This window comes from Nelumbo nucifera, chromosome 6, assembly GCF_055504915.1.
Source record: "Nelumbo nucifera cultivar China Antique chromosome 6, China Antique-T2T, whole genome shotgun sequence".
In the NCBI taxonomy this organism is placed as follows: Eukaryota; Viridiplantae; Streptophyta; class Magnoliopsida; order Proteales; family Nelumbonaceae; genus Nelumbo; species Nelumbo nucifera.
This window is the reverse complement of record NC_142654.1, coordinates 33,111,174-33,136,908: the sequence shown is the minus strand read 5'-3', so window position 1 is coordinate 33,136,908 and position 25,735 is coordinate 33,111,174. Positions and strand designations below refer to the sequence as shown.

Below are 25,735 nucleotides of genomic sequence, written 5' to 3'. Positions count from 1 at the left end.
AACTAAAAAATTTTGAAGCTGTTAAACCATCATCGTCGTCGTCGTCATGATTGACGGTGACAAAGGAAATAACGGATAATCGTTTAATATATAATAATGTCTCTTATACTAAGAATATTTGATGTTGTTATTCTTATCCACTCGGATGGGGACCTATTGTTATAGTATAAATAAGCATTAATCTAACCGTTCATACTTTTATGAGCTAATAAATAAATAATTTACATATAAGGTCAGAATACTTGCGTTGTATTTTGGGCCCTTACACGTTACACCCTCTCCCCAAGGAAAAAAAAGAAAGGGCTGAAATTAACTTGGACCGATTAGCCCCAATCCAATCCTAACCCAATCTGAAAAACGATCAAGTTAGGGTGAGAGTTAGCCTTTGGGCAGCATGATCCAACTCAAATCCGACTCTACTATTACCATTTTACATGTCTATTGCTTTAATTATTGAGCCCTAACTTTAATGGCAAATTGTCATTAGCGATTTTCATTCCATTATGTTTTGTTATTGCTCATTTCATTATTATAGGGATGTTTGGAATCATGGTCGTTTTTTAAAAAAACAGTGCCACATTGGATTTACATAGGCGTTTCAACAAACGTCCATGTATCTCATTGTTTGGTTCAGCCGGTTATTAACAAATTGGGCATGTCTTGAAAATCTGGGCTCTACCAATGCATGAAACGCCAAAATCGGTGAATTGTTTTCCCCAATGGTTGACTGATGTGTATCTTATGTGATGCTTACCAGTCAGTACATACATAAAAAAATGGTGATGAAAATCACCTTACCAAACAACATAGTATTGCTCACTGCCTACGTGGCAAAAGCGTTTTTTTGTGAAAAATTGGTCTTAGAAACCTGGGCATTTTTTCTTAAAAATCGGTTCCAAAAAGTATTCATACTTCCAAACACCATATATATTTATAATAAACTTTAATCAATTTCACTTTTTTACTAACACACAAATAAAATATTAAGTAAGCGAATTCCAATAAAAAATATTGTCAGTATATGATTATAAAAGTTTTGCTTAGGTCTTTTAGTCAATTAAGAGAATTTAAGAGATTTTAAGAGGATGGGAGAAATTTGGTTGGGTGTTAAGAACCTTGGGTTGGGATCCAGTTGATGCCAATCTGACCTAATCTTGCCCAACTTGCACCCTTACCCAAAAGAAAGCGCAAAAATGTGCATGGTTTTTCCATCTTTGACTTTGATAAAAATAAACTGTGAAGCCGTCCATTACTGGTGCTGTTAGGCTCAAAATATTAGGGTTAGAAAAACTGAAAACGTAATTGGTCAATCAATTATTCCAACCAAGGGAACCAGTGAACCGGTCTTGATTTCATAAAACCAGCTGGTTTTTATTTATATAAATTTCAATGTATATAAAACCCTTCAAAGGCAATAACTTTGCACTTGATGATTGGATTGGGGTAATTTTTTTTTTTTTTTTTTAAATTTGGGCAATTTATTGAAAACTATGCATAGTTATATAGATGTGTCATGGGCAATTTATTGATCAGTTTAACGTAGGTAGTTGAACTAGTGAGCACTGACCTGCAACTTGGAGGGAAAATGATTCAGCCTCTTGGTTGGCTCTCTAAACAATGGCTTTTCCATTTTTTGTCTCATTCTGTATGGGTGGCAATTGAGCGGGTTGGGTTGGGTTTGGTTTGGGTTGAGCTTCAACTCAATCCATCTAACTTACCACCCATTAATGACCCAATTATATAAAATTAAATAGGTTGAGTTCAATCTAAACCCGCTTTAACCCAATCCAGCCTACTTTAACCCAATCCGGGTCAGGTCTGATCAGATGGCCCATATCGGACAAAACAAGTGGCACTGAATCATTCTGTCCGGGGTCTATTTTGGATTCGGATCGACCCAAATCAGCATATGCTGGATCGGGTCAGACCGCACTGAATTGGTCCAGACTCAGGTCAAATTGATTTGGATTTATGTTGGGTGAAGTGTATTGATTCAAGACAAAACTAAATTTAGTCAATAATTAATAGAAACTTAATGCATTAATTATAAATTATTTAATTCAAATAAAAAAAATTAAAAAAAAAGGCTAAGGAATTAATATTTATGTCTATAATGATTAACCCAAAGGTTATCCACAACCCAACCCAACCCAACCCATTTAAGTGAGCGGGTTGGGTGATGGGTTGATCACACAACCCGCCAAGTAAATAGACGAATTGGGTGGATTTAGCGGGTTGGGTTAAAAATTGCCACCCGTACCAATCTGAAGAAAACATTACTAGAAGAAAGGTAGAAGGGAAGTACGTACAGGAGGGAGATGGGTGGTTTGATAAAAAGTGAAACGGATGAACTGAATGGCTTATTGCTTCTCAATGGATGGAATTCGAAGTGGATTTATTACTATATGTTTGAAATTAAATTTCATATAAATATTTTATTTACATAATAACAAAACAATAAGTCGTTCAGTTGAGCCACTTCAGCCGTGGCACTTAGGCTTTATAACTTTACAGTTAGAAAGAGATGACAATACATATGAAAAGAAGGTACAGTCATGATCAAGGTTTTTAAAAGCGAATTAGACAATGAACCAGTCGGGGTCTGGTTCCCGGGTTGAACGGTTTGACCATTCGAACCGAACGGATGACCTTTTCTGACAAAAAATTAAAAAAATTAAAAAATGGCCAAAGCCATTGGATTCATGGTTTGAACGGTTTGAACAATTCGATTGTCCAAATCAACTGTTTATTATCCAAATCAATGGTTTTTGACAAAATAATGATTCTGCGACAAAACAAAATCGATCACCTGACTGATTTTCGGTTTTCCGGTCTGAATCTCGGGTCCGATTTTGAAAACCATGGTCATGATGTCCTCTCAAAAAGAATATACCCGCGCCCTCTTGTCTTTAAAATGAAGGGAAAATGCAAGGAATATTCCTAGCATTCTATTTCATATGTTTATCTAATTCCTTCCTGCTCTAAACCCTCATCATCAATTCATCATAGTGGGGGAAGGGTCACCATCTTGTAAGAGAAACCAAATGCAAAATAACTGGCTGATTATTTCCATTGACATAAGAACCTTAAATATGACAAAACTCATTATGGAATCATGAGTTCTTTATTAATCATCAGAACCAGCATCATATCAGTTCATCAGTTAGTAGATTCACTATGTGTTTGGCAACTTCCTTCAGAAGTCATTTCTATGTTCAGAGGCTTTTTCTATGGATTTAAGCAAGTTAATTATACCCTTTAAGTTGCGTTTGCATGGTTTGATAAAAAAATAAGAAATAAAACAGAAATTAGTTGAGGGAAATTAAATTCTTATGGAATTTCCTTCAAATTCAATATCTGCTTCCTAGTTGCAGGTTCAATTTGTTTGACATCCATAGAGCAGGTCATAAAAATCAAATCAAACATGTACAGTACTCTCCTCCAGATATCAACTTCAACCTGTAATTTTATTGACAATATTACATCCATATCAAGCAAATACCCACTTGCCGAAAATTTATGCTCAAGACATTTTAATGCTTGAAAATTTAAATAACTCGATCCCGAAGTAAGCATTTTCTTTTTGTTGAATCCCTTCTTACTCAAATTATAAATTGATTACACCTATATATATATATATATTATACATTTATATAAATAATAGATTAATAGTTGTTCTAGAAGTGTTGCTTATGCATCTGTGCTGTACGCAGAGAGAGAGAGAGAGCACGCGGTTTTGCTACATGGTAGGTATTCTCTAGATTTTGAACAAAAAATTTGACAAGCAATACTCAACTCCCCCATGTGCTTCGATTTCAGGCAGATGTTCCTACCGTCAGCAATAGTTTCTGATCTGACCGGTGACCGCAGGCAAGATCTGGTTCTGGTGCAGTGATTGACTAAACAACGTATCCACACCGATTAATTAGCCATTATTTATCCTTTAACCAATTCAGAGAGCCGTAAAACCAGTCAGTTTAGCATGGAATTATTACAACATTACTTAACTCAATCCACCACCAATCTCTCATTATATTGACCTTCCTTCTTCCAAAAAAATAAATTTAATTTGTTGGGTATACGTAGGGGATTTGGTAAACCATATTCTATTCTCTACGCGTTACAGCCACGCGCATGGACTCAATCCAACTGGATCCGTCACGAATAAATTATAAGGATTTCAATTAAGCAGAATCGATCGGAATCAAGTTATCTCAATCTGGGGCCCTGGGGGTAGGGGTGTTCATTTGTCGGTTTGGTTTTAAGTTATTTGGCCAATTGAATTGATTTGATGAAAACCGGTCAGCTAAAATTGTATTGGTTTGAATCAATTTTCTGTTTGATCGATCAGTTAAAAAAATTAAATTTAAATTTAAAGAATTGTAACTATATTATTAAAAAGTAAATTAAAAAAATAAAAATTACAATATGAAATATTTTAAACTAGAAAATAGGAAAAATTTTCAATTTTCTATATTAAAAAATATAAATTTAAAAACGAGTTGGATTGGTTTTGATCCGTTTACAAATAATTAAACCCCCGAAACTGACCCAACCTCTGGGATTACCGGATTAGCATAAAAACTAAACCAAACCAACCAACTCGGGGTCGGGTTGGTTGGTTTGGTCGGTTTGATGAATAGCCAGCCCTAGGTGGGAGTGGGAGAGTAAACAAATATTGCATCAAGACACCAAGCCACCGAATAGACTCTTTCAACGTTTTGCTTCTATATAATATACATATAATGTAATGCATTTCGTGGGTTAAGTCTGCAGATGTAATGACAACGGCTGTTCACCACATTGAGCCCTTGACTTTGAGTTGGATAAAGAAGGAGACCGTCCGTCCATTATAAATAAGGTAAATAAGATGGGTCTTCCCGTATAGGTTCACTCAGTCGTACGTGTTCATTATTAGCAGAGAAAATGAAGGTTCCATCGTCAGCAGCAAAGGCAGTGATCCTTGGCCTCCTTTTGGTTAACTTCACAAGCTTGTGCTTTGGTGCACTGGAGGTAGGATTCTACAGGGGGAAATGTGGGGTTGCAGATGTGGAGAGCATCGTCAGAGGTGTCGTTATTGCTCGATTTTCCAGCGACCCAACCATTGTGGCAGCTCTCCTCCGGATGCAGTTCCACGACTGCTTTGTCAATGTAAGTGCTTTTGTTGAGGAGGAGTTACTACTGAGAGTCTGAGAACTTCTGGTTCAGTTCGTGAAGGTGATAATAAGCGAGCTAGCTTTTTCAGACCTCTCAGTGAAAACATATGCAGATTAATTTCTTTGACTTTTCTTTAATTTGCTTCTATTTTCTTAGGGCTGCGACGCATCGTTACTTCTAGACGGCCCTTTCAGTGAGAAGACTGCACCTCCCAACTTCAGCGTGAGAGGTTTCGATATCATCGACCAAGCAAAGACTGCTATTGAGAATGTTTGTCCTGGTGTCGTCTCTTGTGCTGATATCATTTCTCTCGCCACAAGAGATGCTGTTTTCTTGGTATGACAAAACCCTGAAACTAGATATGTGTGTGCGTGTGAGAGAGAGGGAGAAAGGCTGTTAAGTGTTAACTTATATAGTGGCAACATATTAGATGATAAAATCCTATTCACGACCTCACCTGCCAAGTGGTCTAGGCTGATATCATCTGATACCGTAGATCTTATAACATAACGGGTCCCACTTTTTTGGTAGACCCCAGTTTTATAGTGAGATGTGTGGTGTTAGATTAGGTTGGTAGGGTGTTGGAACTGGTTTATTGGCAGGAAATCTCAATTCATCTAGTGTTAAGTTTGATCTTTATAGATCTTCATCACTCCATTATAATTAATTAAATTCTATCACAAGGTATATAGGAGTGGATTTGGGCTTGTTCACACCACACTTCAAATCCAATATGTTATATCCCAAGGGGGGGCTGGTAGGTTTAAGATTTTAGGTTGAATGGTTCCTTAGATTGCGTTTGGTTGGAGTGCAATTTTATTTGCACTACTACGGAAGTACAAATAAAAAAAATTCAAATTCTCGTTTAATTTTGTTCTGTGATTTACTTTATTCTGTTTCATATCTTAATAATTTACTTCATTTGCACGACATAGGCGGTGTTTGGAACCATGGGCATTTATTGAATAAACGCTGACACATATGTTCCACTTCGGTATTTTCCTAAACATTGATTTATGTATATGTCTACCATTGGAGAAACTTCATTTTAGCGTTTTCTTCAATGGATAGGTGTTATTCACTGTTTTGCTAATGTGTGGTGTTTAATGGCATCTAAGGGCGCCTAAGTGTCAATAAACACCCATAACTCCAAATATATACATAATTTTGCATCAGTGCAGATTTATTTCTTTTGGCTATATGGGTTTGGTTTTAATCCGTACTGAAATCACAACCCAAAGATTTGTTTTTTTATCAGTTGGCAGTACTGATTTTTAATTTATTTGACTAATGCGAAAACCCAGAGTGGGGGAGGGAGATACGAGGTACAGACAGGAAGAAGGGACGGTCTGGTTTCTCTAGCTGCTAATGTCGATCTCCCGGGGCCTTCAATATCAGTCACCGATGCCATTGCAGCATTTGCTAAGAAAGGACTCACTGCCACAGACATGGTTCTTCTTCTTGGTACTTCTTTCTTGCTTCTTCCTTCTCCTGCTTCGTTAAATATTTTTTAATTTCACAGATTAATTTGTTCTTGGGTACTACTATAGGCGGTCACACTGTTGGAATCACCCATTGTTCGCTCATTAGTGATCGTCTCTACAATTACCAGAACACCGGCGGACCTGATCCAGACATGGATCTTGCTCTTGTTTCCATTCTGAGATCAACGTGTCCTCAGAATGCAGCAGTGGACAATGCAGTCGCTCTGGACCAGATGAGTCCGCTTGTTGTGGACAATTCTTTCTACAAGCAGTTGCTGATGAGGAGAGGGATTCTTCCGATCGACCAAGCACTAGCTCTGGACTCTTCGACGAAATTCACAGTTATTTCCCTGGCCAACGGCGTCAAATTTCCTGCAGGGTTTGGGGAGGCCATGGTCAAGCTGGGGGCTGTAGAGGTGCTTACTGGGACACAAGGAGAGATTAGGAGAACCTGTGCAGCCATCAATGGCCCTTAATTTCTGAATGTAGTTGGTTATTTTCAATCACTTTTTTTTTTAAGTATTTGAAATAAAAGATCCAAATTCCAAACCACGTTCCAATCTTTTATCAGTCAATACAAAAAAAAAAGGAACTAAAACAAAATCTATTTCTCAAGTTGATACTTTAAGACAAATTAGAAAGAAAAAATGGAGATGCGGGGTATCGATCCCCGTATGGAATTAAAGATTTCTTTATTGAATAAGTGTTTCTAAGATGACAGATAACTTGCCTTTAGAAGAGACATGGGATTGAGTTCTGCTGATTCATCCGGATATATTCGGATGGAAAAACGTTTCTTTAAAAAAAACATAATGTAAAAGCAAAAAAAAAAAAAAGAAAAGAAAAAGAGCTTGCATTATCGGCAACCATGGTCTGCACAACAATCAACATTTTTATTTGAAAAGGATGGTGAATTCACATTTCCATGGGGGGGGGGGTCGAGATTGTTCTACAATAATGCAAGGTTCTAAATATCGATACGCGTATAAGACAGTACCGATACTGTATTTTTTTAATTTTCAACTTTATTTTTCAAATCTGATTCAGGGGCCAGTTCAAGGTTCCTCCACCCTTTGAATTAGTCAAAATCCCGATACATCCTCTGTAGGGGCGTATTGGCCAATACGGACTGATACATTTCGATTTTTTGAACCTTACAATAATGTTTTTCTCCCAAAAAAGCACAATGCATAAAATTGAGTCTTTTTGGTAGGAAAACGGCAAAAAACAATTTAATAGCTAATCAATAATGATAATCAACTTCAAAAAATGGTCTAATAACTGATGACAATCCACATGGACCCACGTGCACAGAATAGGGGTGTAATTGAGTTGAGTCTAGTTGAGTTTTGGGTGGTTTGAGCTCAAGTTTGACTCAAACACTCATAACTTAGAACTTGAAACTCAAGTCGAGCTTGATCAAGTTTTAAGTTCCATATTGGAACTTGACTAATCTATTCAAGCTCTACTCATCTAGAGTCAATTATAAATAAATTGTTATTAAAAATTACAAATAAATTAATATTTAAAATATTATAAATAAAAATATTCTAGAATATTTGATTATATATTAAAACTTATAAATAAATAAATATTATGAAATATTATTAATAAAAATATATTGAAAAATAATATTTTATTGGAAGCACGATTAGCCTCACAAGCTTCTTGAGCCAGGTATTATGAAGCTCGAACTTAGCTCAGTTAACTACTCGACTCAAGTCAAGCTCGATTCCACTTGATAATCTTCAAGTTGAGTTTGAGCATTTAGAGAGCCAAGCCCGAGTAGTTCAAGAGCTGGCCCGGTTCCGTTTCACCCTAAAACCACTAATGGGCCAAAAGCCGTTGATTTGATTAGCGACTTGCTGGCCCGTTGGCCCGGACAATGGTGTTTGTTCGTTTTTATTTTAATTATTTTTTTAATTTTTAATTTTTAAATTAGAACAACCCATTTGTTCGAATCAGACAGTCAAACCGTTTAACTTGGGAACCAGTCCCCAAAATGGTTTCATGTCCGATCCAATTTTTAAAACCTTGCAAAACACTGGTGTGTTTACTCATGATAGGTTGCCCAGCCTGGTTTGCAAGTTTTTGTCTCTAGCCTATCCAATTACCTCTCAATTCTATCCCTCTAAACTATGATCTATACCATTAGTTTGCCTGAGACATATTGAAACTTTGTTTGGACGAAAGACATTGCCAAAGAGTGAATATCCCCAAGCAGAGAATTGAGCCTTGGTGCATTGGGATTTAAAAAACATACATCTTTAAGCTTATCCAAATGCAACCTTAGCATTCGAAAAACAATAAGTAGCTTTTGTCGATGTAACACTTGTGGTTTTTAAAAATAAAAAAAACATGTATATTGGTGACACCCCATTATTCATTGTAGTTTGTAGGCCTACACTTGTTATGTGGATTCATTTGCCTAGCTTAAACTAAAAGGGATAGAAAAAAATGTTTAATTCCACATGATTTGTTGTTTATGGGTCTATGTTTTTCATGATTGGTGTGGAGCATTATTATTGGTTCCACTATTAGATAGTGTATGCCTTTATCTCCAATAAGATTGATGTATATTGAGATTTATGTACCAATAAAATTAGTCCATTACTATTTCGTGTTTTGAATGATGTGTTTCTATGAATTACCACTTAAATTAGATGCCTATGAGACTTATGTTGGTTTAGAAAGTTCTTAACCATTGGATAAACTTGGGGAATTTATCCTAACAAGGTTGACACTAATGTGTTGTTGAAATGGTGGAATAACTTGTCTCAGTTGTCAGGGTTAGACCCCAAGTACAATTAGTAGGTGTTTATTGATATTGTACTAGGTCTTAGACCAAACTACTTTTGATATGCCAATTAGTGAGATCCTCTTAAGGTCAAATAACTAGGTAAATTGGAGCAATTTAGAATATTACCTAAGTGGGTAATCATTGTAATAACCCTTTGTAAAATACCTTGGTATGTATTCAAACATGCCGTATAAGTAATGTAATTAGCAATATTGTAAAAAATTCTAACATAAGCATATACCATGATTGTTTGTTTAACCGGTCTTTCTCATCAAGTTTGAGGTAACCAATAATTGATAATTAAACATTTGGCACTAGAGTGCTCGACAAAATGAATATGTAGTTGTTATGTTACATGGTATGAGTGTTGTTAGTGCAAAGTGTATGCGATTTTTTAGGTAGATTGTATACAAAAATGTGTATAATTGTATTAGCATTTTAGGCAGGTTACCATGGTTTTTGTAGATCAGGGCCTAGGGTCTAGTTATCGAGAACTCGAAGTTGAAAGCTTAGGGGTTAGGTACCTAGGGCTTCTTGTAGTTGTAATTGGAGGCCTAGGGATTAGTTACCCTAGGGTTCAAAATTGAAGGCCTAGGGATTAGTTGTCCCAGGGTTCAAAGTTGAAGGCCTAGGGGCCAATTGCCCTAGGGCTTCTTGTAGTTGTAATTGGAGGTCTAGGGGCTAGTTGCCCCAATGCTTAAAATAGAAGGCCTAGGGGTTGGTCATCCTAGGGCTTCTTGTAGCCTGGGAGTTTGTTGCCCTTGGGGTCAAAGTTGATGGCTTAGGGTAAGTTACCTTAGGGCTTCTTGTAGCTATAATTGGAGGCCTGGGGTTGGTTGCCTCAAGGCTCAAAGTTAAAGGCCTAGGGCCTAGTTACCCTAGGGCTTCGTGTAGGTGTAAGTGGAGGCCTAGGGGATGGTTACCCCAGGGCTCAAAGTTGAAGGCCTAGGGGCTGGTTGCCTAGGCCTTATTGTAGATGTAGGGAATGGTTACTTGTTTCCCAACCCGAGCCCAACATGCATTGTAATTTGATGCACTCAGTTAGGCTTGGGCCCGAACAAGACTTGGGTTGGTCAATGGATTCACTCTAAAATTATAAATGTATCTATGCATTTATGCAAATATGTATGTACATATATAAATGTGTATACAAAGATTTACATATGTATATATGCAAATTTTTGCATATATACATATGTATATATGAATGTCTATACTTGGGTTGGGCTCAGGCTACCTAAGAGCTAGGCTCGAGCCCAACTTGAAAAATAAAAAAGCTCAAATTCTTGGGCCAGGCCTAATTCGAGGACTAAAAATCCAAGCCCAGCCTGTGTAAAATTTCAGGTTGGGTCAGTTCGGGCTCGGGTTGGCCTACCCAAGTTGCACCCCTAATAAGCGATGTTCAGGACTATCTTTCTAGGCTTATATTGACTACACTATGGTTGGTGCTATGGGTTGGTTACCTAGGGCTTAAGCTGTTATGATTTAAGGTGCATTAAATCTATAGAAGGTTAGTAACATTAAGAAAAGTGTATACAATATGATGTGCTCAATAGTTAAATGTGTGATTATGAATCTATATGTTATGATAAAACTTAGGTAATAAGTATTTCATTAATACTGAAAGATGAAATTACATCGATCGCAATTCATAAATACATAGATTGACACTTGGTATAAAAAAAATGATCAATTAAGAAGAAAATTTTCATTAATGAACATTGATGTTACATTCTGAAATACATAGAATAATTTATTCATGATACATTTTCAGCCAATGTCCATTTATGGTTTCATCTTCCTCATAAGTTTCAGGGTTCCATAGTACATAATATCCTGATGGGTAACCTTTTTTTATGATATAGAGGCCAACCCAGTTATGGGTGGATTTATTCGTAGACTTGTCTTGTCTTACATGCAACACCATCTTAAACACTTTGTCCCCTTCCTTGAAAATCCTTAGTTTTACTATTTTGTTGAAATTTGAGGCCATGAGCTGTTTTAATTTTACTTGGTGTTGAACATTTTTATCTCGAATCTCATCTAAGGTTTCGAACCTATAACATGCCATCTGATCCATATCCTCTGTCTTCAACGTCTTCCCTGTCGCATAAGCCACTCTAACTGGTACTATTTGTATTTCAACTGGTAGCATTGCTTCTTGGCCACCAGGGAGTATGGTGCTGATTTTGTCCATTTCCTAATGAAACTTTTGTAAGCACACAATGTGCTAGAGAGTTTGCCTGGTTAATTTCTCCAATGTTCAACCATAGTTTACTTAACATCTTTAGTAATGTTTTATTTATAGCCTTACCTTACCCATTCTCTTGTGGATAATCAGTAGTGGATGTGCTTAGTTGATAGGCCATTTCCTGTTAGGATTCTCATGGGTACTCCAAAATGATGGATGATGTGTTGTCTTAGGAAATTCTTCACATTGGATGTGACTATTCTTTTTATGGGAATGGCTTCAACCCACTTAGTGAAGTAATCGATGGCAACTATAGTAAAGTAGAAACTTCTAGATGGTGGATTGATCTTTCCTATAAGGTTTACTCCCAAGTGTGGAGTGGCCAAGGTGTGATTATTGGGTGAAGTTCATTGTTTGGTTGGTGTATTCTTCATCAATGGAGCTAGTATGTGTGGCATTTCTTTACATGTTTGGTTGTATCATCAATCATCGTATACTTGTAAAAGCCTAAGTGTAAGATATGATTACGTAAGACCATTTGACCATGGTTTGTAGCTAGCTCTTGGCTATGGGCAACTTCTAGAATGTGTTTTATTTCATCCTTGGCTATGCATCTCAAAGGTTTGTCATTATAGGATTTACGATATAGCAACCCATCATGTAAATTCTCTTCACCCTAAACAACAACCTTTTACTAGTTACCTTATCTACTAGTAGGGCATATGTTGTTAAGTAAGCTATATAGGAACCCGTTCAATCAATGGTGTCAATTAGGTGTGAGCATTCGGTTTATTCAGTTAAAAACCAAACTGAATAGACCAAAATTTTAAAAACCGAACTAAAATAATAAAAATCGAATCAAAACCAAAATTTTTTGTTCGATTTTCGGTTAAGACCGAATTGTAATAATATATACTCTATTATATATATTATAACATATAATACATATTATATATTATGAAATCAAAATTCATGTTATTATATATTATATTATGTATTATATGTTATATATTATGTATAATAATAGAAAGTTTGGTTAATTTAGTTAACCGAATTTCTAATTTTAAAACTGAAACCGAAAACCGAATTAATTGAACTGATTTAACCAAAAACCGAAACCAACATTTTTGGTTTGGTCTTTTGGTTTTAATAAAAAAATGCTCACCCCTAGTGTCAATGACCAAGCACTCATACTTGTTTGTTTCTAGTAGGCATTTTTCGTAATCATTCAGTATTCTCATCACATCTACTTTCATCTCTGACAAGTAATACCTCATGTGTTGTAGTTTTTTGTATAGGGTAGCAATTATATTTTTGCAATACACTTCATGAGTTTCTTTTAGTACTACCCTACTTTCTTCAACATCCATGCAATGAGTGCACACTCCATCAACCATCTTATAGTATAGGACCTCATTCACCAATTGATATCATAGGAGGATTTTGTTGTCTTGGGGTGAGGGGTGGGGTTTTTAGTTTCCTTAATAGTCTTTATCTTGTGTTTCGACCCAATGGAATAGTCTCTCGATGGATGGTTGGTCCTTTATCTATACGCAAACTATGGTATTTTCATTGCAAGGTTGTATCTTAAAACCCAGGGTGGTCAAGGCATCTGCATAGTGATTTTGGCTCGATTATGATGTTGGTAGGTGATGGTGAGGTCTTTGGTTAGTTTTTAGATGAGCGTTTTGTAGGGTAACATAGAAACCTCTTTCACTATAGTTGTTTCATCCATTTGCTTGCTCACCAACTACGAGTCATCAACTACTAGGATTTTCTTGGCACCAAGGTCTTTGGCTATGATTAGTCCCAAGACAAGGGGTTCATATTTTGTGATGTTATGTGAGAAAGGGAATTAGAGCTTAAAGAATAGGCTATACTTGTACTGGAAGATGATGTTAGGGTAATACCTGCTCCTATTGACGAATTAACATAACTACCATCAAATGCTAACTCCCATTCTCCATCTTCTACCATTGCGATTAGTGGATGGCACCCAATATATCCTCTAAAATTTCTAAGGGTTTATCTATTAGAATGGCTAGTAGGAGGTTACCTACTACCTGGAACATTATAACTTTGGATTGGCTATATTTAATGGTGTATTTAGCCACATTAACCACTTTACTAGCCTTCCAAATGGAGGAGGTCAGTACACGAAGTACTTAATGGGGCCACTTTTTGCAATGAGAACCACCTTCTGGCCTAGGATGTAGTGTCTAAACTTTTGCACCGCAAACACCAAGGCTAAACACTGTTGCTCCATGTGCGAATAATTCCTTTTTGCTTGTTATAGGGTTCTGCTCGCATAATAAATGGGACACTCCTATCCATCTACATTGTCTTGTGTGATCGGGCAACCTACTACTTGGTTTGCTGTTATGTACATCTTAAACTCCTTACCATTCTGAGGTGGGAACATAGTTGGTTCTTTGGCTTGGACCTATTTGATATGTTTTTGTTGTGCTCATATGACCACTAAAGTTGTTGGTCTTCTTGGTTAACTTGAGAGGAGAGGCTACTAGTGCTAGGGTTGGGATGAACGTCCTAAGGTATGAGACTTTTCCTAGGAAGGAAAGCCCTAGAACAACTTTTACCTTAACATCATCTAGATGTATGCTTGCCCAATCAACCTTGTAGCCTAAGAATTTGTTTGGCTCCACACGAAAGGTGCACTTAAGAGGATTCAATCATAAGTTATACTATCTGCACCTAATGAATATCTTTCTAAGAACTATTTGATTATCCTTTTTCTTCGCTTTGACCACAACATTATTAATATAACATTCAATCTCCTTGTGCATCATGTCATGAAACATACAAGTCATCACCCTCTAATTAATAGCCCTTGTATTCTCTATAGGTATCCTAAAGGTTGTGTGAGGAGCTTCTAAGGGGTCCATAAAGATCTAATTGTATCTTCTATATGCATCAAGGAAGGAGAAGGGTTTATTGCTTGTTATTGCATCAATTAGTATATCCATAATAGATAGGGGAAATTTATCCTTTAGCATATCTCTAAAGTTGACAAAACACCTATGGGAAGTTACCATTTCTAGGGTTAGATGGGATGTAGAGTGGTTTGAAGACTTGATATTTAGGATCTAACTTGAGTTGGTTGTTCTTCTTCTTAATGAACATTATGTCGGCTAACTACTTAGGGTGCACTATGGGCTTGATAAAACCGGTCTTGAGGTGCTTCTTAATTTTTTCCTTCACTTTGAAGACTTGATATTTAGGATCTAACTTGAGTTGGTTGTTATTCTTCTTAATGAACATTATGTCGGCTAACTACTTAGGGTGCACTATGGGCTTGATAAAACCGGTCTTGAGGTGCTTCTTACTGGACTGAATACGAACTAGGGCTGCTTGATTGGCTTGTGGTTGGGGTCGATGTAAAGTAAATGCTTGACGAGATTATGATTTAGGGTAGGCATTTGGTCAGATAACCAGGCAAAAACATCTAGGAATTCTATGATTAAAGTAGGTTAAGTTTAGTTTGACGAGTTAAACCAATGAGATAGGTGAGATGTAGCTTACCTTTCAGTAGTACTAAAAAGCTTGTCTTATGTTCACCCTGAGTTAAACATGGATCTGTTTTCATTTTTTTGTTGTTCGATGTTGATTTCCTCTAGAGGCTCTTGTACTATGTTGTTCAAGTCTTGTAGGTGTTTTGGGGGAGGAGTTGTCTCATCGTAGTATTCTACTAATTCATTCGATTCAGCCTATCGCAAGTTTCTAATTTAGTTAGGGTTCACAACATAATGACTTCCATTTTAAAGTTTTGTTCGTTCTAATTTACCTAGTTAATATTGAAGACAATGTTGTGTTCTTTTGTTGTTTGCTCAGTGGTTTCTGTGATTTGAGATAAATGATTGCTTAATGAGAAAAAGATATGTGAATGTACTAGTGTAAAATAAACAGATATACAAACGTATGGTGTGGTTGGGATCTACTACCAACGTATCATCAGCGAATAACTCTATGCTACCTTATTGTTGTTGTTGTTGTGGAGGTGTGTTGGAGTTTTAAAAACTTCTACCAATGCCCTTATTGTTGCCTAACTGTTTCATCAGCCTTATTCTTCACAAAGAAGTCGTTTAGTTCATTACTCTACTAAGATCACAAAGCTAGTGTGCTGGGGAGGCTGAATGGTAGTTTATAGCATTGACTACATTGATGTTTCCTCCTTGTAAGTGATTGGGGAGGGGATTGCTACCTTATTGCCAAGAAATTATCTAACTTTACTTATTGTTGTTAAGATTATTCCCAACAAAAAAGCTTAATCAGATCATGAGTGGTGTTTTGGTGGAAATCACACCACCGCTTGCCATGCCTGTCTCTCTTTAGGTCAATGTTGAGTGGGGGTGGGGGCAGCTGGATTAACCTATCTTCTACCAATTTATTCATTATTAATATTACTTCTGTCTGGTTACATCTGAATGGTGGAGATGGGGGTGGTGGTGGCCCATCATCTCTTTTGTCAGATCCATGCCCGACGCCTTTGTTCATGCATTGCATTTTGTCCATGACATAACTTTCTTGGAGTGGGCCCTGATACTGTTAATTTGCTATTTGCTATGTTAAGGGGAGTGTGTTGACTGAGCTCGCCGTTCTCTCGGCTCAGTTTGGAAGGAGTACAAATACAAATATGTGTATTTGTATAGTACAAATAATACAAAATGTAAGATTTTGCACTCTAGATATTTATATTTGTACTTCTTCCAAACTGAACCCTCAATACACTTCCAAAGGCTTAGTTTCGAAAGAGTACAAATATAAATATATAGAGTACAAAATCTTGTATTTTGTATTATTTTGAATGTATTTATACTGTATATTTTTGTATTTGTACTCCTTTCAAACTGAGCCTTTAAGTTGCAAAAAATCTAGACAATTCATGATTTTCAATGCCAATTTTGTATGATGGCTTTTAGGGGTGGCAAATGCGTGGGTTGGGTAAGGGTTGAATACCAACCCACCCATATTGACCGACCAATCCACCATGACCCACATCAATGCTTCTTAAAGAGTCATAACCCACCCTACCCATGGGTCACCCTAACCCACCCATATTGACCTTTACCCACCGCTCACTTATAAATACAGAAATGGGTCGAGTCAACCCATATACCCAAAAACAACTTTTGAGATAACAAACTCTCTTAAGTCTACCACGTGTTATAAACGGGTCAGGTCGACCCATATACCCAGAAATAACATTTTTAAGAGAATCATCGCTCAAAGCCACCACATGACAGAAATGAATCGGCCAATCCATATAACATTTTTGAGAGAATAATCTCTACCAAGGCTACCACATGGCAAAAAGGGGTTGAGTCGACCTGTATACCTGAAACTTTGTAGAAAATGCAAAAGTTTTGCAAAAAATACTAGAAAATTGCAGATAATGCAAAAATGGCAAAAAATTTGGAAAAAAATACACAAAATACCAAAAAATTTGCAAAAATATAGAAAAATACCAAAAATTGCAAAACTTTTGTAGAAAAAATAAAAAAAATGCAAAAAATTGCAGAAATGCATGAAAACACTAGAAAAATGCAGAAATTATGTAGGAAAGTTGCAAGAAATTCAGAAAAATATAGAAAACTAACAGAAAAACTGCAAAAATGTAGAAAATATCAAAAATTGCAAAAAGTGAAAAAAATGCATAACTTTTGCAGGAAAATTGCAAAAAATGCAAAAAATACCAGAAAATGCATGAAAACACCAAAAAATGCATAAATTATGAAGAAAAATACCAGGAAATTACAAAAAATGCAGAAAAATACTAGAAAATTATAGAAAATACAAAAAAATTGTAGGAAATACAAAAAGTACCAGAAAATTGAAAAAATAATACAGAAAATACCAGAAATTTGCAGTAAATACAAAAAACATACCAAAAAATTGCAGAAATGTAGAAAAATACCAGAAAGTTTAAACAAGTGCAAAAAAATACTAGAAATTTGCAAAAAAATGCAGAAAATACCAAAAATTATAAAAAAATAAAAAATTACCGAAATGCAAAAAAAATGCATAACTTTTATAGAAACAAATCAGAAAAAAGAAAAAACAAAAACCAAAAAATTGTAAAAAATTATTGGAAATATGAAAAAACATGGCAAAAAATGGTAGGAGGAAGGCTCAACCTTTACTCAGAAACCTTCGACTTGAATAGAGACTTTCGAATTACTAAAGCCAAGGATTAAAGTATCGGGTATCATATCGGATAACACGGATATAAATACATTTTGGAAATGCATGGATACGAATAAAAAATATAGAAATGTATGGATATGCTATGGAAATACATACTAGTTTTATAAATACATTAATAACACTAAATTTAAGATCAAAATACACAAAATATAAGAAATATATTACAATTAGTATATTGGGATGCGTAGCTATCATATAATTTTATTTATAATGGATCAATCAAGAGTCAAAGACACTAAATATATGCACCTATTATATTTTAATTATTATATTAATTATTATTTTATTTTACTATTTTAATTTTTTAAAACTAACAAAAAATCAACTCAAATTAAAATATGAATTAAAAATTTATAAAAATATAATCTTAACTTAGAGTATAGCAATTTTGTTAAAATTTCTACAATATATATCATATACAAATTCATAGTTTTTAATTACTAAAATAATTATTCCATTATTAATATTTTTATTTCTATAAATTTTATGAAATAAAAATCATTTTTTGAAATAAATGTAGATTAGTGCATTTGATAGATTCAATTTAATATTATATTCTTTAATATTTTTATTTTTTGTAAATAATAAATATTTTGTTATTACTTATTAATGTAAATTAAGATATTAGTTAATAATTTATAAAAACATGTAAAAATTATAAGATTTATATCATGTGTGAATTTATAAATTTTAAGTATTAAAATAATTATTCTATTATTAATATTCTATTTGTATAAATTTTTTGATATTAGAAATCATCTTTTTATATAAATGTAGATTTGATAGATTATTTATTCTATTAGTTTATAAAATAATATTTTTAAATTTTAGTTAGAGTTGTTAAATATAAATATTTATTTTTTGTTTAAAATGCATGTGAACACAAAAGCTAATAAAATCATTTATATACCACTTTTAATCAGAAAATCACATTTGGCTTGGTGGTTTGAAATGGGATCATGTTTACGCGTTGGGTGGACTCAAGTTCGAGTATCTTCAAACGTGTTTTTTATTGTGAGGCTTGGCGAAATTTTCAACCCAACCCTTGACCCCATCGACCCAACCCATCCTGACCCTAATGGGTACCTCGACCCAACCCACACTAACCCTTTTTCACTGACCCTAATGGGTTGCTCAACCCATATTGATCCACCAATAGAATGGGTGGGATGGGTGGGTCAAATGGGTTGGGGTCAAGATTGCTTTGCCCTAGCTTTGTATGCATTGCTTCACAAATTCTTTGTCACCCATTCATCTAGGATTGAGTGCATGGCCTTCTAAAATCGCATGACATAATCCGACAACCTTCTCTGGTGTGCCATTGTCATGTGCTACTTCAGCGAGAACCACTTGGTGACAAACTTGCCCATCAACTCATCCCAAGAATTAGTGCTTCCTGTTGTCAAATTCACAAAGTAGGAGTAAGCAGGACTTGTCAATGACTTGAAAAATTCTTGTACCTTTAGGTCCTCGTGTAATGCAAAGTAGCCCATGGAATCTCTGAACTTGCTGATGTGTTCTTGAGGGATGTCATGCTGACTGTCATATAGGGACTGCTGCTAGGGAAGGTAATAGCCTCCCGAGTATAGTTTGAATAGGATTTTTTTGGAGGAGGGTAGTTGTTCAGGTTTGGTTCTGGTTTGCTTTAATAAGGCCCTGCACATATTCATGCAACTCGACCTGACTAACCAGCAACATAGAGGGGGCACCGACCTCCTCAACTGTTGTGGCTAGAGGTGGTGCTACGAAAGTGGATGGTGGAATGGTGTCGTTAGTGACTTACAAAGGTCTAAGGGGAGCTGGTATCTAATAAATCAGGTTTGGTGCGTCTATTGCAGGAGCTTGTGAAGCATATGCTGATCCACTCTGGCCTCATGGCTAGGTTTGGGTAGAGAGCTGAGTGGAGCGTGGTGATTGATGGTGGATTGGCATCTAGGGATGAGCTTGATGGTGTTGGAGAGCTAGCATGAGTAACTCCTTGATCTCAACTTGTTGGTGCACCAGGGCATTGATTTGGTCTACTTTCAGTAAGAGTATAAACCTTATTGGCGAGGATCTTGAGTTTGTCACCATCTTTGAAGTGGAATGCGATCTTCATGTCATTCTATTCTAGATTCTCAGTGGAGTTCTCGAGGATGGTGGTCAAGTTGATCCTTCTTGTAGCCATCTTTTTTGATCAAGGAGGTAAAAGATTCTACATGAATGATGGCTCTGCGAGAGGAGTTTACCTGAAGGATGGTAGATGGCTCTGTGAGAGGGAGGAGGAAGGTTGCAAGGAAGCTTAGGGAAGGCTAATGTTTCAATCCGGTAGAGCTTACATAGAGGTTCTATAAGACTGAGGAGAGATTCATGCCTCCTCACCTACATAGAAAAGGAAGCGAAAACAAAATTAAAACCATAGTTTTCTCATTAAAATGTATATGTTGAAAAGTGAATTAAGAATGCACAAATAATAAATATATGTGAAGAGTGAGAAACACATATAACACATATACTCATCTAAGCCTTATCCCAATTATTTAGATAGATAGATAGATATGGATATATAGATATAAAAAGATAAAGATATGTGTGTATAGATATGGATATATGGAAGTAAAAAGATAAAGATATGCATGTTGTGCACACGCGCATGTGTGTGTGTGTGTGTGAGAGAGAGAGAGAGAGAGATAAATGTTGAACCTGCTTATTGCCTTCAGTGCCTTGTAAAAGGTTGGTTGGATGTTGTGTTTTCCTTAGACCATACCTAAACTGAAAGACCTAATTTGAAATGAGTTGCGAGAAGAGAAACAAGATCAAGGAGACTGCTTCGTGTAAACAGGGAATGAGCCAGAACTTAGCATCAAGGACATGAGTAATGGGGATTTTGACACAAACAGGGCTAAGATGACTAGAAGATCAATGTAATTAGTAGGGGTGCAAGTCAGGCTACCTGAATTGAAGAACTTCAACTACATCAGGCTGGGGTTAGGGTTTGGGACCATTAAAATTTTAACAAAAGTTGAGCCAAACCGAACCCAAGTTGCAGCCCTAGTTATTAGTTTATGTTTTCACATATCAGATGAAGCTGTATATAGAACTTACTTTTGATTGGTGGTTTTCTCGTCCTCTTTTGTATTTCTTACTAATAAAGCTGCCATTACAAATCATAAAGTGTTGAGAGAAATTAAATCAGTTACATAAATTTGGAACCCCAACTGGTAATGAAAGATTACTTACCCAAAAAGATGATGCCATTTTCCTACCCTGATAAATTTTATACAACCAAACCCCAGAAAACTGTTTTTTCCATGGATCTCATGCACTTTATATGCAAAAAGGGAGAAACTACAAATCATTTTTCTCTCTCTTTCTACCAAATTTCATTTCAAAGCATAACAATGAACCATGCATGGAAGAATTGCCAGTAGTTCCACAAACTGCTTCTGTGACTTTTCCATTTTTCTCTTATAAGACTTTCTTATAATCATCTTTGAACCAAAACTTTATTCATGAAAGAGGAAAAAGCTATCTGATTCAGTCATGCTACATCCAGGTACCTTAGTCATATTCCTTTGTTTCATAAAGCTCCTCACCTGCTCCGCATCATCAAACCTACCTGCAGCTGCATATATGTTGGCCAGAAGGACATAATATCCAGCGTTCTGTGGCTTCAACATCAATAGTTTCTTTGCAATTCTTTCCCCCACCTCAACGTTGTTGTGTACTCGACACCCACTCAAAAGAGCACCCATTACAGCCTCATCAGGCTCCACTGGCATATTTTCTATAAACTTCTCCGCCTCTCCTAGAAGCCCTGCTCTCCCTAAACAATCAACCATGCAAGCGTAATGCTTCAGCTCAGGCACGACTTTGTAATCCTCCATCATATTGAAAAAAGTCCGTGCTCTACTCACCATCCCAGAATGTGCACATGCAGACAAGACCCCAAGAAAGGTCACGTCATTCGGCTTGACTCCTTCCATAACCATTCGATCAAAAAGCTCGAAGGCAATTTGGACACCTCCGTTTAACCCATACCCTAAGATCATCGAGCTCCAAGAAATCACATCTCTTTCAGGCATTTTATGAAAAATTCTGTGTGCATAACTAAGAACTGCAGATTTAACGTACATGTCCATAAGAGCATTCCCCAAACTCAAACCCAAACACAAACACCTCCTTATAATCCACCCATGCACACTCTTTCCATGTCTCAACAACCCTAACTGTCCACAGATCAAAAGTAAGCTGACCATGACCACCCCATCAAGCCCAATTCCTTCACCGACCATTTCTCTAAATACGGCTAAACCCAGCATTGGTTCCCCATGCTGTGCGTACCCAGCCAGCATAGCTGTCCAAAGCACTGCATCTCGTTGAGGCATTTCATCAAACAGTCTTCTAGCTTCCAAAATTCTCGCCAGCGTAACATAAAAGAAAACCAATGCCGAAGCAACAAACACGTTCCTCTCCATCCCCATCCTCGCACACAACCCATGTACTGACGCACCCCAACAGATAGCCCCGGAGCTAGCGCAGGCCCTGAGAACAAGAGGGAAAGTGAATACATCCGGTTGAACGTCCGAGTTCCGCATTAGAACAAACAGTCGTATGGCTTGCTCAGGATCTCCCGACCGAGAAAATTCTCCGATTATGATGTTCCATGAGTAGATGTTTCGATGGGGCATGTGGAGGAAGACTGATAGAGAACAAGAGAGATTGTTGTGTTTGGAGTACATCATAACGAGCTTGGAGCTAAGGATGACGTTCCCATAGAGACCTGTTCGAAGCAGTCGAGTGTGGAGACTACCAAGATGTCTGGCGTTGGCGGAGGAGTGTAGAAGGGAGAAATAGTAAGAGACAAGGTCGTATGCGTCTTTATTGGCAGTCGAGATGTTAGTTGTGTAGAATTTGTTATACATGGTCCTTGTTCTTCCAAGAATAACGGTCGTTTTTTGCATTTTGCCATAAACGAGTCTGCTGCTATGTGAAATTGTGGACCTGTTTGATTGGCAGACAACCACCTGACTGGACGTTTTTACTGTCTATAACGTCTTTGCAGATGTCCTATTTGATTCAACTGTGTTTCGTTTTCTAAGTATCAAAGTATTGGCATTAGGAGCTCCGTGTGAGTGAGTGAATGCTCCGAGTCAGTGTGGTTTGAGAGTGAGCTGCGTCCGTGTGACTGATCTGGACTTGTTTTTGCTCCTCCGGGAGCGCTGCTGAAGCTCGATCTCTGTTTTTTTCCAAAGGAAATGGATGAGGAGAAAAAGTTGGTTAAGAGAGATTTTAATGGGAAAGGTGTTGGATTGTTTGCTATGGTGATTTCCGACAGGCCAATCAACGTAGTTGGAGGTATGGATCGCACACAACATTTGGTACTACCACTACGTCTCAAGTTCGAATTAGGGAGAATGCTACGTAGGAGAAGGGCTCTAGAGTAGTGGGATCAATTGGACTGGATTTGGTCCAATCCGATCCAGCCTAATGTGAGTACATTTAATACCACGCCCAATTCAATCCAATCAATGTTTTGAACCAATTTGAACCAGTTCAATTCAATGTCTGGACCGTTCAATCTGCTCAAATTCACTTTGATTTAGATTGGTTTTAACTCAAACTCAGTCCATCAACAGGTATATTCTTATCTTATACCAATGGACTAGATATTAGCTTAATCAAATCCAATCCAATATAAATTTGTTATGGATGGATCACGTCTAATCCAATCCAACCAAATCCAAGACAATATAAATTTGTCTTGTTGGTCTGTCCAATCCATCCAAATTGATTTTGGACTGTACAGGGTCCAATCCAAAACCGGTCCATTGACACCCTTACTCTAGGGTAGGGTGAAAGCTATAATGGAAAGGACTATCAGAAGTAGAGTGAAAGCCATCAAAGGAAAAAGGGCTATTTGCCATCAGAGTGTGAGCCGTTGTGGAAAGGACTACCAATTGCTAGAGTGAGAGATGTTATGAATAAGGCTACTTACCGCTAGAGTGAGAGCTGCCTAGACCTAGAGTGAAACCGTCGAGACCTCGATTATGAAAGTGTGGTGGTATGTTATAGTCGTAAATAATTAAAGTGATTGGCTTGACGCATTCCACCAGTCATAAAGCTTTTGGCATATTGATCAAGCACACAATAGGATCAAATTAAAAGAATGTGGATTTGGACGAAAAGGGAATTTGAGATAGATAGCATACTATGGATTGCTTTTGACAAGGAAAAGAACATGGATAAGGTATTAAGGGATGAACCGTGGTCGATTAGAGATTCCCTTTAGACCATCCCAAACTAGGAGATGCTCTACTATTTAGATGTGTAGGTCAGAATTCTAAATGTTCCTATGGTCTATAGATCTAAGGAAACATGTGAGCTTCTAGCGAAAGAGGCAGGTGAAATGTTCCTATGCTCAACGTTCCAAAGGAAATGGATTGCTTTTCCATTTCATTCTCTAGTTCCTGCTTTTTTTTACAAGTTCTCTCTTGTATTCCAATAATCCACAATTGCAAATATATATATATATATATATATATATATACACTAGAAAAATTGTCCAAACAGTCAATGAGAGACATAGTTGGACTAGGCGATTATGGCATGTGGCTGAGGGTCATTGTGCGAGTAGAAGAAGATCGATTTTTAAATGCAAGGAACCATAGTTCCCAGGGTTTGAAGAGACAGCAAACAAAGGATACAAGCTTGAATAGTTATGGAAACAAGAAGAGTGGTGGAAATGAAGAACCTTTTGGTCTTAAAGAGAACCGGTCGAGGGCGATAGAGTAGTATTTCTTGAAGTTGTGGCTCTTCATTTTTATTATTCATCGCCCATCTTTGTGTCATTTAGATAGGGTGTGATCATACTGACACTAATGCACTGGATCCCATTGGATCTTTAAATTTAACCATGCTTGGTGAGAGTAGTAATAGGATGGGTGACTTCTTGGAAAGTCCTTGTGTTGAATCCCAACTTTTAACCAAATGGGGGGTGGCTCGGTTGGTTTGTTAATTGGTCCTCTCTAACATAGACATGGACCCAATTCCCGCAACCACCGACTTCGGAAAGAGTAGTGTTTGTTAAAGTTATTCATCAACCAACACTATGGTGAGCAAATGGGTATGTTCTACTCGGAACGGAATGGAATCGATGTCGAACCAGCCTTGAATTGTTCCTATCCAATCTATTACAGGGTGTTAGGGCTTGGTTCCAAATTCTTGGAACCAATCCCCACCCAAGCCGATTCCAAGGTTTAAGGGTTTACCCTACTTGAACCAACTTGATGAATGAACCTTGGTTGGCCTTGGTGGAGCTGACCTTAGAATCAAATTTTCCTTGAAATAAACTCCAAAATAATTTTTAAGGGTGTGAATATTTGAATCCAAGCACTAACGGTTACAAAGGCCATGGTTTCATTTGACCATTGGGTGACTTAAGTTAGTTGATCACTTGTTTTCATTTTAATTTTGAATGTGTATGCAAGTAATGGAAAATGTAATATTTAAAAAATTTAAGTCATAATATAAATTTTGAACCATATATTATAGGATAATTTACATATTAAATTACTCAATTTAATCAATAAAATACTGTAAGTTTTAAACTATATGTTATATTTATTGAAAATCAAGATTTTAAAAAGAATTTTCATTTTTTTGAAGGGGGAGAATAAATTAATAATATGTTCCATTGGTAGACCTTAGAACCAAGGTTCAAAGTATCGGAAACACCAATTGTATTGGAAAGGCAATTTTGAAACGTATCGGGATACACCTTGGATACAAATGCGTATCAGAGAAAAACTAAGACACGCATAGATACGCTTGGAAACATTATAAATACTTTAAAAAATTATAAAAATACATCAACAACATTAAATATAAGACCTCAATAAG

At 36.6% G+C, this 25,735-nt stretch overlaps 2 protein-coding genes across 2 annotated transcripts; one reads left to right on the top strand and one right to left on the bottom strand.

The window, feature by feature from the left end:
* Positions 1-4,761: 4,761 nt before the first annotated feature.
* LOC104606414 (peroxidase 57-like) lies at positions 4,762-7,193 on the top strand. Its single transcript, XM_010271587.3, has 4 exons — positions 4,762-5,151; positions 5,314-5,493; positions 6,462-6,621; positions 6,708-7,193. The coding sequence occupies exons 1-4, from the start codon at positions 4,927-4,929 to the stop codon at positions 7,115-7,117; spliced, it is 975 nt and encodes a 324-aa protein (XP_010269889.1). The 5' UTR covers positions 4,762-4,926; the 3' UTR covers positions 7,118-7,193.
* Positions 7,194-18,910: 11,717 nt separating this feature from the next.
* On the bottom strand, positions 18,911-23,241 carry LOC104606413 (Pentatricopeptide repeat (PPR) superfamily protein). Its single transcript, XM_010271586.3, has 2 exons — positions 21,394-23,241; positions 18,911-20,215 (listed from the first exon to the last, which is right to left on the bottom strand). Exons 1-2 carry the CDS (start codon positions 22,795-22,797, stop codon positions 19,997-19,999), a joined length of 1,623 nt encoding a protein of 540 aa, XP_010269888.2. The 5' UTR covers positions 22,798-23,241; the 3' UTR covers positions 18,911-19,996.
* Between the last annotated feature and the right edge of the window lie 2,494 nt (positions 23,242-25,735).